General features: G+C 42.0%; 1 protein-coding gene across 1 annotated transcript; it reads right to left on the minus strand.

The window, feature by feature from the left end:
• Window positions 1-170: 170 nt before the first annotated feature.
• slc5a2 (solute carrier family 5 member 2) lies at window positions 171-12,928 on the minus strand. The gene is made up of 15 exons (XM_085131577.1): window positions 11,799-12,928; window positions 11,656-11,727; window positions 7,892-7,996; window positions 7,719-7,778; window positions 7,531-7,635; window positions 7,330-7,435; window positions 3,905-3,985; window positions 3,201-3,430; window positions 2,383-2,518; window positions 2,075-2,182; window positions 1,825-1,975; window positions 1,081-1,249; window positions 776-991; window positions 565-697; window positions 171-478 (listed from the first exon to the last, which is right to left on the minus strand). The coding sequence occupies exons 1-15, from the start codon at window positions 11,883-11,885 to the stop codon at window positions 264-266; spliced, it is 1,974 nt and encodes a 657-aa protein (XP_084987703.1). The 5' UTR covers window positions 11,886-12,928; the 3' UTR covers window positions 171-263.
• Window positions 12,929-14,686: the final 1,758 nt, after the last annotated feature.

Raw genomic sequence — 14,686 nt, forward strand, 5'->3', positions numbered from 1 at the left:
GTAATGGCATTTTAACCTGATAAAGCATTTTTCAGACTGTGCATTACGTATGCTTTTTAAAACTGGACAAAAGTAGAGAAGGACCATGCTGTGTCAGAATGCAGCATGGTTGTATATTTGCACGTGCGCCTACTTTGAACTACTTTAAAATAAGAAAATAGCTTATTAAGTGCAGTGACCAGTGTTTGCCAACAGATGGCAACACTTACATTTATTTCTTGATATTTAAAAATCCACTTTCATTAAGCAACATAAGGACTCTGTCATGCATAGTATCCCCACATGAAAACTGCTACAGCCATCATGATGAGAGCGTTGGCGTCCACGGCGTTCTTCCACACTGGGTCCTCACTGATGTCGGGCATCTGCACCGGTTCCTCAGGTTCTTCTTCGTCATTGGTCGGGGAGGAACTGCCACCCTGGCCAAAGAACCGTTTGATAAGTTGGCAGATCCCAGACTGCTCTTCCTCTTCAGCCACTGAAAGGGAGAAATAGTTTGTAAGCTGCTTTAGTGAGTGTTTGTTCTGCTTTTCTCCATCACTGCAATTTCACTTTGTTTCTTACCTGCATCGCTTTTATTCTCTCTCATCCTCCTGCTGGCCTCTCTCCTGGCCCTCCTCCCTTTTTCCTCTTGCTCCCAGTCCAGATCTTTTCTCTCCTCTTTGGAATGACGAAGGCTGAACACCAGACGATGAAGCTGGAAAGCATGTTTTTGTCATAAGCATTTGATAAATAAGGTCTTATTTTGGCCCTCAGTGCTGTGTAAATCACTTACATGCTGGTCATCTATTGGCTTGCTGCAGTAGCTGACCAGCAACACAAGCGCTGAGGTACAGAAGAAGAGGATAATGGCAAAGTGGAGGTAATGGATCCCACACACCAGGTAAGGGCAGCTGGAGGGGAAAATACAGCTGCCGGTACCAAACCAGAACTCGAGCAACATCCGACACAAACCCATCAGCAGACCACAAATCAGGCCCCAGAAGGCACCCTGCAAGTGGAGGAAGATGAGTGTTATGTCATATAACTGTGACTACACCTGGTGTTTCATCGCTGTAATGTTGGCAGACGATGTCTCACCGTTTCATTGACCCTCTTAACAAACACAGCCAGGAGGAAGACGGCGGCGATAGGGGGAGCCAGATAGCTGGAGACGGACTGGATGTAATCAAACAGCTGACCGCTCTGTGCCGCCTGCACCACCGGGATCCAGCAGATACTGACAGCTACAATACACAGAACCCAGACTCTAAAGACCAGAGGAAATATGAGAGTTTGGTAAATCAGTCCATATCAGTTCAGTTTTATAAACCTCTGCTGTTTATATTACTTTCCTAGGAAAGGAAATGAAGAACTTCTTGTATGACGTCTTCAGCGAGGTGTAATTCTTTAAAACTCTACTGCTTGTTATTTAACAAAAGTTTCTGACTTGAGTATTATTACAGTGTTAGATGTTCATATTAAACATGGCCATAGTTTTAAATAATAAGGTCAGTGTGTGTGCAACAAGTTCTTTTTGGTTATTTCTCTACTCCTGGTTCATTTTGACGAGCAAAGTAAGAGCAGATATTCTTAAAACGATCATCTCAGGGACGCTGCTCTGGCTCCAACCCTTCAATTTACGAGGGGCTGCCAATCAGTAGCAAGTTAGCCTACACGGAGCTAGTGGATGAACAGAAGGGCCGACAAGTATAAGATAAATATGATTATGTTAACTGTGGCTAATGCAGGGTTACTCAAGCAGAGTCCAAGAAAAAGGACCTCTTTTTGGTTATGCTGGTTTTCTGTAACATTGAGTGTTACAGAAAGCATGCTGCACTGTACCTGCCTACGACGATGAGCTCACGCTCAGTGGCCTGTGGTCTGATACGGGTCCAGATGTCCATGGTGAACAAAGTGCTGCTGCTGTTAAAGATGGAGGCCAAAGAGGACATGAGAGCAGCCAGCATCACAGCCAGCATCAGACCGCGCAAACCTGGACAAAAGTGTGACAGGAAGCAGAGCAGGGGTCATGTAAGGCAAAATAACCTTCTTCTTTTTTTTAAAAAAATGTAGCCAATAATTGTGTCCTTACCATCCGGCATTATTGATATCACCAGTTTAGGATAAGCTATATTGGAGCAGCCCACCTCAGTCCCACAAATGTTCTTGCAGAGTTCAGGGACCACACAGCCAACCTCATCTATAAAAACACACACACACAACGTTCAGACACATCACCCGCCTACAGCTTACAAGCTTACAAGCGAGAGTTCAAAAAGCTTAATGGAATTATGGTCTTGGATTTGAGATGAGTCACTTTTGACTATTCGGTCTCAAAAGAGCCAGGCAGGTTCATAAGGATGCAGTGTGCACCTGCCACTACTAGTGTAGCCCACAGACCTGGGTAGAGAATCCTGCTGATCATGCCGGGGAACACCATGAGGAACATGGGCAGCAGTTTGAGGTAGCCGCACATGATGCAGCCTGCCTTTACGTCCGTGATGCTACGAGCTGCGAGGCACCGCTGTACAATCACCTGGAGAAAGACACAGACACAGACTAATGATATGTGCCTAAAGGTTCAGACATTTGCTTTAAAGTAGCAACTATTAATGCAGTAATTCTGCATCTTATGGGCCTTATTAGTGTAACACAGCATGTGAGGATGCTTTACTGGGGGGCAAATGAAATACTGGTTTGCTAATGTGTTTTTCTTTCATTCTTCACCAGCTAGACTATTTTTCTGTATTGTTGCACTCCATTGGTTCCTCCTCCTCCTCCTTGAGGACAGGCGCCCTTGTACCAGGTTATCAGCTTGACTTCAGTGTATCGTAAAGACAGTTACAGCAGTGTATGTGCGCTGCAGCTGGCTCCACAGTGTAGCGATTTACACATTTGACTAACAAGCGAAAGATTCTGGGTGGAGACATGAATCCCTTTGGGGTAATGCCAGGAAGGGAATAAGACTGTGAATAAAAGAGCCGCCCAAAGTAGGTTCTTCTGTGAGCTGCAGTAAGCCTCTCTGAGTCAGCGGTACTGTGCGCTGATTGCATAAACAGAGAAGTTGAGAGAAAGGCTACAAAGTTTGTCTTCAACTATTGATTTTTAAGAACTAAATTACTAATACTGGTAAAGCATGCCATTTAAAGTAACTGGCTGAACTCCCTGGCTAATACCAGCTCCCCAAACCAAAGTGCTTCCACTGATATAAAAGTCACCTGATCTGTACACCAGTACCAGATTCCCCCTATTGGAATCCCAATCAGCACCCCGGGCCAGGGCAGGTCCCCTGCAGCTGGGTCTCTCAGCAGGTTAAAGGCGTCCGCTCTGGGGGTGTAGCAGTGGGGGGAGATGTTGTAGCGGTGGGGTTCCAGGGAGGTGAAATTAAGCGGCGTGGCGGAGCTGTATTTATTAAGCAGAGCGCTGTAGCCCCCGACTTTAGCAAATGCTAGAGGTGAGAAGGAAAAAGCGTGAGGATATTTTGTGCTAGGACCCCTCCCTCTAAGGTTGATGATGCTTAAAACACACTCAATTTCCCAAAATCTCAAACAGGACTCTTGCTTGTGCGTGTAAGCGTGTTGTGTTTTTACTGCTCAATAGTCCAGAACTCTCTTGTGTCAAACTGATATCCTAACTGAAGACATGAGTCAGCTGCTGAAGCAGCACTAACTGCTCAGAGGATTAGTTAATATTCTACACCAGTACTAGACTGTGATTTCAAGACGTTTTTGTAAAGAATGGTTGTAGAGTCAGCGAAAGGTGTGGTGGTGTTGCATGTCTGCACTGTCAGCACACTGTACACCTCTACTGTAATCAAGTCAATGATTGCAGACCCTGGTTAACGTCTTTCCTGTTGTTGTGAAACTGCTGGGGACCCAGATGTGACCCGCGTGTTGTGTCGTGCTGCAAAGATTGGACTCACAGAAGCCGGTGAGGACAAAGGCCCCAGCAATGATGACAAAAGTCTGAACTGTGTCGGTGTACATCAGCGCAGCCAGCCCACCTGGTAAGACACACAAACACACACACACACTGAACTACATACACTGATATGGAAAAAATCTCTGCAATATTTTGTCAATGTAAAGTTGTCAAGAAATCAGAATATAGGACCCTGACATTATTTTTTTTAGTCTAATGGGGCGAGTTTTAGTATCATTGCATTCCGCAAAAGACCTTTCATTAAACCCTCTCTGCCCTGTGGTTGCACTCATCTTTTAAACTCTGTAAGCCAGAGCTTTTCCTACAAACTACAAGTTCCCACATCCAAGGTCTCCCTGGTGACATCACTATAGCAACTTAATAGTTATATGGTTTCACATGTGTAAAGTTAGTGGAGTAGACCTTAAATAAATAACTATTTAGAAGTTTGCTAACTTGTAAAGAAATGAATGGTCTCTAATTTTTATGGCAGTTTCATTTTAATGGAGAGAGACAGAATATCAAAAATTAAATAAATGTTAAAAATTGATTTGCAAGTTTTTGAGTGGGAAAAAATATTTGTCTTGTCTTGGTAGCCGGGGATCGGTCCGCCAGGGCCTCCGCTCCTGGCCGCCGCCCGACTCACATTGCACCCGACCCCTACAGTGCCTCCTGCGGGTGGTGGGCCTGCAGGAAGATGGGCCCGTGTCCATTTTTCGGGCTGTGCCCGGCCGGGCCCCAGACGCTCACCCTCGGGCACCCTCCCTGGGCTCCAGGTAACCCTGTTCCCTCGATGGTCTTTTCCATTGACTGTAGAAAACATGGACGACGCGTCAGCTCCCCAAAAATGAAGCCTAAACGTCTCTATCGCCCCCTGGTGTCTGGCTGCAGTATAGGTCATAAACCCCGCCTCCTCCGTGTTAGCGGATGGGACTGGGGTCAGACTAAAATAAATTAATTCTCCTCAGATAAATTTTTTCCAAAGATTCTTTCTTTTGTTATCAATAGTTCTCATCATGCTGATTTATGTCCAAGGGGTCTCCTTTCCCATAAGTTTGATTCTAACTCCTACCGCGGTGATGTTAAATTGGGGTGAAACGTCATCATAGCAGCTTTGACTGGCAGCTGCAGTCACGGAGAAACTTGCGTATCTCTGTTCGCGAATAGCAGATAGAGCGTAGGCTCTGAGAGGACGCCCAGCGTTTACGCTACGAAAACACGACCGAGTGTTTTAACCTGACAGCCTGAGGTGTTCTTCAGAAAACTGGACTACCCGACAGAAGGATCCGAGGCCCCGCTGCACTTTTTCGGTAAGTTAAACGTGTTCGTAAGCTAATCCGTAACTACCGTCCTTAGCTAGCTCCTCAGACCTAGCTAGCTAAAATGAGCACTCGGCTGTCAGGGTTCGTTTAGCTGTGCAGGTGAATGAATTTACTAAAGAAATCAAGAGAAACGCCCCGGGCTGCTCAGTCACTAATTACTGTTACTGTACTTTTATTACAAGTATTATACTGTAAAAGCAACAGGCTGCACCCTGCTTCAGCTCCTGTGCAGAGCTGAATATTAAATATGTGCAAACAACAGCATGTTTTCAGTCTCTTGCCACATCTGTAAAGACAATAACAATTTTTTTAAAGCTTGTACTTCAGTAACTCCTCATTAATCAGGAACTATGGATTAAAGTACTGTAGTGTACTGTAATACTGAAAAAAAAATGTAAGAGAAGAACTTCAGATCCTGAGTGTGTGAGGACAGAAGAATCAGCTTTATTTCAATTTTGAGGGATCAATATGGACTCTATTATTAAATGAAAAGAACAAATTAGACTACACTACTGAAACCTCATGCTGCTGTTTTTAAAGTTTCCATGTTAACAGGCTGTAGAGGGCTCTGAAGATTTAAACAGTTTTAGATCCATGACACTCACAGTAGTATTTACCTTAATTAAACGAGTTGTCAGTCGCGGTAAACCAGCAAAAAAACTTGAGCAGCCGGGCTACGTAAAAAGTGTAGGGGGGCGTGTTTGCGGTCACGTCCAGCGGGTTTGTGGGCGGGAGCGTTACACAGTCGCTCCACCTTAAGTCACTACTGCGCAGACTCTGGCTCCAAATTTGCAAGATGGCAGCCTCCACAAGCGGGGTATTTTGGCTTCATTCTTGCACAATGGTAGGAGGCGGTGTCGGGTCGTCCATCTTTTATACAGTCAATGGTCTTTTAATAGGGGTCTTCTGAATCGCTTATTGTCTGGTCTCTCACCCAGGACCAATTTGCCATGGGAGACCCTACCAGGGGGCAAAAGCCCCTAGACAACATAACCCCTGGGATCCCTGGGACACACAAACCCCTCCACCACGATAAGGTAGCGATTTGCGGTTTTCGTCCTGGTCGCGGAACACTGTACCAGCTCTTTATCCTCTCAAGGATACTCGAGTACGCATAGGAGTTTGCCCAACCAGTCTACATGTGTTGTGTGGACTTGGAGAAAGCATTCGACCGTGTCCCTCGGGGGGTCCTGTGGGGGGTGCTCCGGGAGTATGGGGTATCTGGCCCATTGCTACGGGCCATTCAGTCCTTATACGACCGTTGCAAGAGCTTGGTCCGCATTGCTGGCAATAAGTCAGACTCGTTCCTGGTGGGTGATGGGCTCCGCCAGGGCTGCCCTTTGTCACCGATTCTGCTCAAACGGTCAGAAACAGACTCCATGAGGGTCCAACGACCACAGGTGGGGGTTGTGCTTAGAACCCAACATCGTGCAGGTTGTTTGGCATTTGCCAGAGAACACCAAGATTGGCAACTTCACCACTGGCGCCCTGTGCTCTTCAAAGATGAAAGCAGGTTCACACTGAGCACATGTGACAGAGTCTGGAGATGCCATGGAAAACATTCTGCTGCCTGCAACATCTTCCAGCATGACCAGACCAAAACAAAAGGCTATACAAACCTCTACAGTGAAATCCTAAGCACCTAAATCTAAATGTAAGAAAAAAATAGAATTTTTCCCCATTACAGTGTTGATCCACCTCCTTTCTCGTGATCTATCCCTGACATCCTTTTACAACTCTTTGGTCTTGTCTGTCTTTGGTCTAGCCTGTCCATATGGTGATGGACAGCCAAATCTGTAGAAGCCATAATTCTGGCTGGGTTGTAGGGGATCAAATACTTATTTCCTGTACTGTATAGACCAGGGGTGGGGAACTCCAGGCCTCAAGGCAGGTGTCCTGCACTTTTTGGATATCACCCTGGGTCAACACACCTGAATCAAATGATTAGTTCATTACCAGGCCTCTGGAGAACTTGAAGACTTGTTGAGGAGCTAATTTAACCATTTAAATCAGCTGTGTTGGATCAAGGACACATCTAAAACCTGCAGGACACCAGCCCTTGAGGCCTGGAGTTCCCCCACCCCTGGTATAGATCCTACCATACCTGTAACAGTGTACAAAGCTGTTATTAACAGAAGGGCGATGACAGCCACGTAGATATTCCATCCTAACGCCTGCTGGATAAACACTGCTCCTGAAAACATATCCACCTGGAGAGAGACAGAGATTGAATGAAGAGAGAAATACACACAATAGGGACAGTTTTTTTTTTTTTAAACACGTGTGCACTAATGGGATCACTTACTGAGATCTTAGTCAAAATGTACAGTAACAGTGAGATAACTGACAGGTAGAGGCTGATTCTGGTCCCACCAAACCTCTTCTTCAGGTACTGAGGCATTGTGATCACCTGCCACAGCACAACATCTCATCACACTAGTGAATGGCTACACTTTATGATGCCTGAAATACAGCACAGGCTGAACTTCTTACCCCGGCTGTGAGGTAGACAGGTACAAACAGCCAGCCGAGCAGCAGCACGATAAACAGAGCCTGGTACATAAAAACGAACAACACACAAAAACATGCGACATATTTAGACCTTCTTCCAGTCACTTGTTGTCATTTACAGTGTGTTTAATGTAGGCAAATAAGGTGACTGTTACACTCCACTCAAACCCTCCAACGGCGATGCCACCAGCCGCCCCGGTGCCTGCCAAACCAACAAAGTGACCACTGCCGATGTTGCTGGCAAACAGAGATGCACCAACCTGCAAAAACCACACGAGATACCGATCCAGCAAAATTACAGGAGCTTTTAATAAATAACTGATCATTAAATTAATTAAACTGGCATTTCAAAGGCTTAAAATCACGAAAATTATGGAATATTTGGTCATTTTTGCCACGAAGGTGTTGAGAGGGAGAGAGAGAATTTGAGATCTGGCACTACATACAAAACAAAAACTAATTAATGCAATCAAATGAATTTTGATGCCCGGGACTTCTGCTTCAGGCTCTGTACATACATTTGATGCATTACTCGACTCTTTCTCTGCACAAAATGGACTGGTTACTCCAGTCAGAGGCACTATCACAGGAAAAGGCGAAAGAGATCTATGAAGCACGCAGAAAACGTAACAGTAAAACGCAACACTGACACTGCAAGTAAGACAAGAGAAACTATTTCAATGTGAATTTGTGATTGTTACAAGTGCAACAGCAGAACCAATAAATATTCTCTCCACTGCTGTTTATTTCTAAGAGATCATTAGAGGTGTTAAACTTTAAACTTCATATGTTTAAACATTACAGGTTCCTCAGTACTGTAACGTAATGACTGCTTCATTCGGTGTTGTTACTAGGATGTGACTCAGCAGTTATATATACAGTACTGTGCTAAAGTTTTGAGGTACCCTTTATTTCTTTATATATTTGCTAAGAAAATGGGAAAACATGCAAACATAGAAACAGTATATAAGGCAAAAACAGAGTTTTTACTATACTGGCAGTGTGTTTGTGATCATTGTCATTCTGAAAAACAAAGCTGTTGTTAATCAGTTATTTTCCAAATGGTTTTGGATGTTGGTTCAAACTCTGACGATATTTTTCGTGTTAATAATTCCCTAAAACCACTCACAGAAAGCCAGCTCCAAACCACGACAGTGCCTCCATAATGCCTTGCAGATGAGTGTAGACACTCACTGATCAGAGAGATACTGTACGTCTCTGATAGATTAAAGAAATGCAAACAAATGGTGTGCTTTATGACAGGCTGCTAGTAACAAAATGTCTAAAGATGCAAAACTGGTTCCTCTCTTGAGTAAAGTGTCTTTTTTATGCTTCATAGATTCATATTTTAGTGTTAAGTGGCTTAACAAAAAAGAAAAACAACAGTTAGAAGGACTGTACTGAAAATGAGCGGGGGGAAAACAGCCAGTATATTAAAAAAAACTTTTAAAGACCTTCAGAAAACTTGAAAAACAATTTCTTAAGGTAATGTTAAAAACTACAAGAAAGTCTGGTGACTTGGAAGAAAAATATCCAGAAACGTGGCTCAAGACTTTTGCACAGTTCTGTATAAAACCTATATCTGTATAACACTTAGAGCTTACTTTGAATAAAATAATCAGTGAAAACATGGAGCTTAGAGACTCAGAACCAGTGTTGGTCAAGTTACTTGAAAAAAGTAATCAGTAACTAATTACTGATTACTTCCCCAAAAAAGTAATCCTGTTACTTTACTGATTACTTATTTTCAAAAGTAATTAATTACTTAGTTACTTTTTAAAAACACGATTTACAACCTGTATAGGTAATAAAGCGATAGATCTTTCAGCCTAATTCTACTTTTTCTGCATAATCCATCATACAAAATGTAATCAAATGGAAAAGTCCCTTTTTGTTTTGTTAGTTTTAATCTTTTATGCATCAAGCAAAAAAATTAATTATATGCAACATTCTCTGACTTGAATAAATTAGTTTAACATTTAAACCTATTTTCTGCACATTCCTGCACATAAAATATTTTTTTTGTTGCGTGTGTTTACACTCACTCTTTCAAATAGATGCAAGTAAAACACAGCAGAAAATAAATAAAGCCAAAGACTAGCGGTCCTGTTGCTCTATTTTCACCTGTAAAGCAGGAGTAGGGTAGGTGGATATGGGCTCAAAATGTGTGTATAATGTGTGTCATAAATATTTTGTACTTGTAAATCGGTTTTGTACTTGTAAATCAGGATTTGTATGTGTAAAAAAAATTTGTGTGTGTAAAAAAGATTTGTATGTGTAAAAAAAATTTGTGTGTGCGTAAAAAAGATTTGTATGTGTAAAAAAATTTGTGTGTGCGTAAAAAAGATTTGTGTGTGTAAAAAAAAATTTGTGTGTGCGTAAAAAAGATTTGTATGTGTAAAAAAAATTTGTATGTGCAGTTCAAAAAAGCACCCCTCCGACTGCCAAACCCATCTGTTCTCTGGTTGGATTGTTACATTTGTGATTGACATGACATTGACCAATCAGATGAAAGGAAGAAAAATAGGGTCAAAATTTGTACTTGTAACTTGCAGGGTTTTTTTGGCTAAGTCTACACACAAATCTTTTTTACACACGCACAAATCTTTTTTACACACGCACAAATCTTTTTTACGCACGCACAAATCTTTTTTACGCACACACAAATTTTTTTTACACATACAAATCTTTTTTACGCACACACAAATTTTTTTTACACATACACATCTTTTTTACACACACACAAATTTTTTTTACACATACAAATCCTGATTTACAAGTACAAAACCGATTTACAAGTACAAAATATTTATGACCACATTTTGAGCCCATAGGCGGAGGTTTACCCTGGTGCAGGTGTGCCGCAGTGGTCAGTGGAAGAATCCGCGAGTTTCTCTGTGAATTTCCCATTACGTCATAGCGCACTCGGTGCTTGCTCGGAAGTTTAGGGGTTTTTTTCGCTGTAAAAAGAAGTTTTCTTCCCACGCACAACGGACGCTAATGTTTTTGTCACTTTTTATGGAATCAAACTCAAAATAAGGTCAGTACTTCCACGCTTTAAACGCTGCACGCTCATACTCTCTCCGCACTCGATATATGATCCATTGTTGATCTGCACACAGCTGTTGCCACGAACATTGCACTCGCGTACGTCACTGTCATGAGACATTCTCGCAAAAAAAATCACGGTTTTAGTAACGCAGCGTTCCTGCGGGAAAGTAACGGTAATCTAATTACCGTTTTTGCAGTAGTAATCCCTTACTTTACTCGTTACTTGAAAAAAGTAATCGGATTACAGTAACACGCCCATCTCTGCTCAGAACATAACCTGCTCCAGATCAGTTTGTGATGAGCATAAGTTTCCATGGTGTTCTAGCCAGAGAAAGAGAGCAACTTCATTAATCTCACTTTTTTGCACAACCCTCAGGCCAAAAAAATACAACTGAATTAGAGAGAATGCAACAGGAAAAGAAAAATAGACACATTCAGACATACAACTGTTTTCAGGTCAAAATGCAAATAGTTTGTGGCGCATTTTCAATTTCAGAACTGATGATGTTCGGTTGAAGCCTCATATTCAGAAATTTAGCATTTTTCAATGCAGGAGTGTGTGCTCATTCACAATCACTCACATTTATGGGGGATTATTATTTGATATACTGATCATGTTTTAAGATACTGCAAAAAGATTCTATGCAGATTCAATATTTAAAAATCCAATAACGATAGTATTGTTTTTATGCATTGGCTATTTATACACCGCCTTTGGATAAACCGCGAAGTATAGCACAACTGTTTTAAAATTACTTCAAACTTTGGTATTTCTGTGCAGCGCCTATTACTGGCTGATGAATACAGTGAAGATATTAAGCCAATAACAGTTTAAAGTGTACATTTATTGTGTATCTACTGAACTCACCGGCCACCAGGTCATGGTACGACCGGCCAAGAAATATCCCCCAACTGTCCCACGATTGGTCCGAAACATGGACTGGAACATGGAAATGTGTGTAAACATCAAAGATGATCAGAATAATCAGGAATTCTCTAAGGCACACTTACCCAGACGCCAACACTTATCACCACAATGAAATATCCAACAATGATGGAGATGTCTGCTGGATTGCTGATTGTCACCTTGTCTGCCATTGCTCCACTTGTACCTAAAAACACTCTAAAACGTGACTTGATATGATTCCTTAGAGGTAACCTGCTTTGGGTTTACCTGCAACTTTTCTTCAAGTAAAGCTTTTTTTTTTTTTTTTTTTAAATCTTGTTATCTACAAAAAAAAATACACCTACATTTCTGCATCAACTTGACTACAAAGATGAGCAGCAGTTAGGCAGCAAATGGGGCGACTGGTCTAAGTGAGAGCTCTGGTCACTTTTGACAATGGGCAGATTCAGCAGTTTATTTATTAGAGTAATTATTAACACTAAACCATGAAAAACATGCCTTGAGTTAAGTAGCTCCACTGGATTTAATTAATATTTTACACGCACAATTACCCACTTTATGCATGTCCTGCATCTTTTATTCCCACAACAACCCGTAATGTTACCAGTAAAGATGGGTACTTTTCCTTATTTTGGTCAACGGTTCACTAAACAATGATAAAAATACGATTATTGCAAATCATTGTGACCAAGTCAACATAAAAGGTTCTGGCATGTCAAAAAAGTCACAGTCACAAAACACAAAAGCAAAAAAGTCCTTTATTCATTTGATAGCACTGCTTCCATTGAAGCATCCATTTGCCTTCCAGTTCACAAATGTCATTAAGTAATACAAATGAGGGCAGCTTCTTTGAATGGGCGCACGGCCTGTGAGCCCTGGATGTGTGCGAAAAGCTTGTGTAGAACACATTTACGCCTCAGCATAGAAAACATGCATGCGTACAGTCACTTTTCACATGTCACACAAGCTGTAAGCACACCGAGGGAGAGGAAATCAGTTCGTCTGACATTTCCGGGGTGACAGCTCAGAGCAAGTCAGGGGAAATAATTAACAGGCAGTGCAGTGTGGAGTTTTCTGGAAACACAAAACAAACAAAGAAACCCTCACTGGTCAGACACACACTGGTATGAATTCTTCCATATCAAATGTCTAAAATGGCAAACCGTAAGCAGAGAACATTACTGTCTCATCATGAGAGACTCGCATTACCAGCTCTTGCATGAAACTTCAACACCAGGTTGGACTGACCTCACCTGAGGGTGAAGAGAAAGCTGCCAATCTACTGGCGGTCATATTTCAGCTAATGGCAGTGGCTCAGTGAAAGGCAGGAAGACGCAAAAGTGAAACATCGGGTGCATACGTTTTTGTGGAATGGCTTTTTTTTTTTTTTGTAGTTTTGCTTCAGCACAGTACTAGAGTGGATTTTAAACCATCAATGTGATTAAAGTGCAGATTTCCAGCTACAATTCAAGGGGTTTAATAAAAGTATTGCATTAAATGTTTAGGAATTACAGCTGCTTTTATACGCAGTTCCCCATTTCCAGAGGCTCAAAAGTAACTGGACAACTGACTTAAAAAGCAGGGTTATGGCAGATGATGAAAAAAAAGTTAGGAGTGAACAAATTCAACAATCTGAACCAGCAACACTAAAAGGCCCGAAAGAACCCAGAAGACAACTTAAGTTCATGTTGAATTATTTCCATGATTAAGCAAAACAACTTCACAAGATCTAATCAAGTCAAGGGCACTCATGAGGAGTTTTGTGTATGAAGAGACCTCTCCATGAATGGAAATACAGAAGGTTTTCAACAAGTTGTGAACCACTGGTTATGCTCAACAACTACAAAGTCAGACTGGACATCATCTAAAAGAGCCTGGTTAACCAGGATGAACTTCCGAGATTAACAGCTCACCACATTATATGAAGAACATGGTGGAGGCAGCGTTATGGTATTGGCATGTATGGCTTGGCAGTGAAACTGGGCGACTCATCATTATAGCTCATGTGACTGCTAACAGAAGCAGCAGGATGAACTATGACGTGTATAGAGCTGTACTCTCTGCCCAGACAAATACAGAAGAACTGATGGGACCGTGCAAACGGATAATGAGCCAAAGCAAACTGCAAAGGCAACTCAAGACATCCTAAAGGCAAAGAAATGGGATGTTCTTGAAAGGCAGAGCATCTCAAAGGAGGAAATACAGCCTTGGTTCTCCATGAGTTCTAGACTTTAAGAAGTCATTGACTGCAAAGGATTTTATCCAAGTATTAAAAAAAACTATCATTACACTCAGACACAATATATACCTTGAATTAAAGCTGAAAGTCTGCACTTCAAGAGTGGTAAGTGGTGCAGTGATTAGCCTCACAGCAAAAAGGTCCTGGGTTCAAATCCAATCTGTGGCCTTTCTGTGTGTGCATGTTCTTCCAGTAACTGTGTGGGTTCCCTCCAGATACTCTGTCTTCCTCCCACAGCTCAAAGGTTAACTGGTGTCTTTTTTTAAATAGCCTGTAGATGTGAAAGGTTGTCTGTCTATGTGTCAGCCCTGCAATAGACTGAATTTGCATCCAGGGTGTACTGCACCTCTTGACCTATGACAGCTAGGATTGGCTCCAGCCCAACCGCAACCCTGAATTTGATAAGTGACAGAAAATGATCCACTGTGGTGGTGTACAAACTTACGGCAAAGAAGGTGGTAAATATATTAAAAATTTGTAATTTCCCCAAAACATATGGAATCCCCTGTACCAACAAACCACTTGGAATAATTCTTATCCAAACTGGACTGATAATCAGCAGTGAAGAGGAAAAGGGAATCCTGAAACTCAGCTCACGTCCATGTATTTAACAAATATAAAGCAAGAATAAATTAGAGTAAGCAGTATCATTTAGTATGCACTACATAAAATAAAGACCACAGTATTTAATGGGGATGCATAGCCTAGAAAGTCACTATGGCCACTAGAAATAACTTGCTGCCTGTGCGAGCT

Source organism: Neolamprologus multifasciatus, chromosome 14, assembly GCF_963576455.1.
Source record: "Neolamprologus multifasciatus chromosome 14, fNeoMul1.2, whole genome shotgun sequence".
In the NCBI taxonomy this organism is placed as follows: domain Eukaryota; kingdom Metazoa; phylum Chordata; class Actinopteri; order Cichliformes; family Cichlidae; genus Neolamprologus; species Neolamprologus multifasciatus.

Coding starts and splice junctions, on each gene's coding strand:
- slc5a2 (XM_085131577.1), bottom strand. CDS start 11,885: ATGGCAGACAAGGTGACAATCAGCAATCCAGCAGACATCTCCATCATT. Junction 2,183..2,382: donor CAGCAGGATTCTCTACCCAG/GTCTGTGGGCTA, acceptor GTGTTTTTATAG/ATGAGGTTGGCTGTGTGGTC. Junction 698..775: donor AGCCAATAGATGACCAGCAT/GTAAGTGATTTA, acceptor CATGCTTTCCAG/CTTCATCGTCTGGTGTTCAG.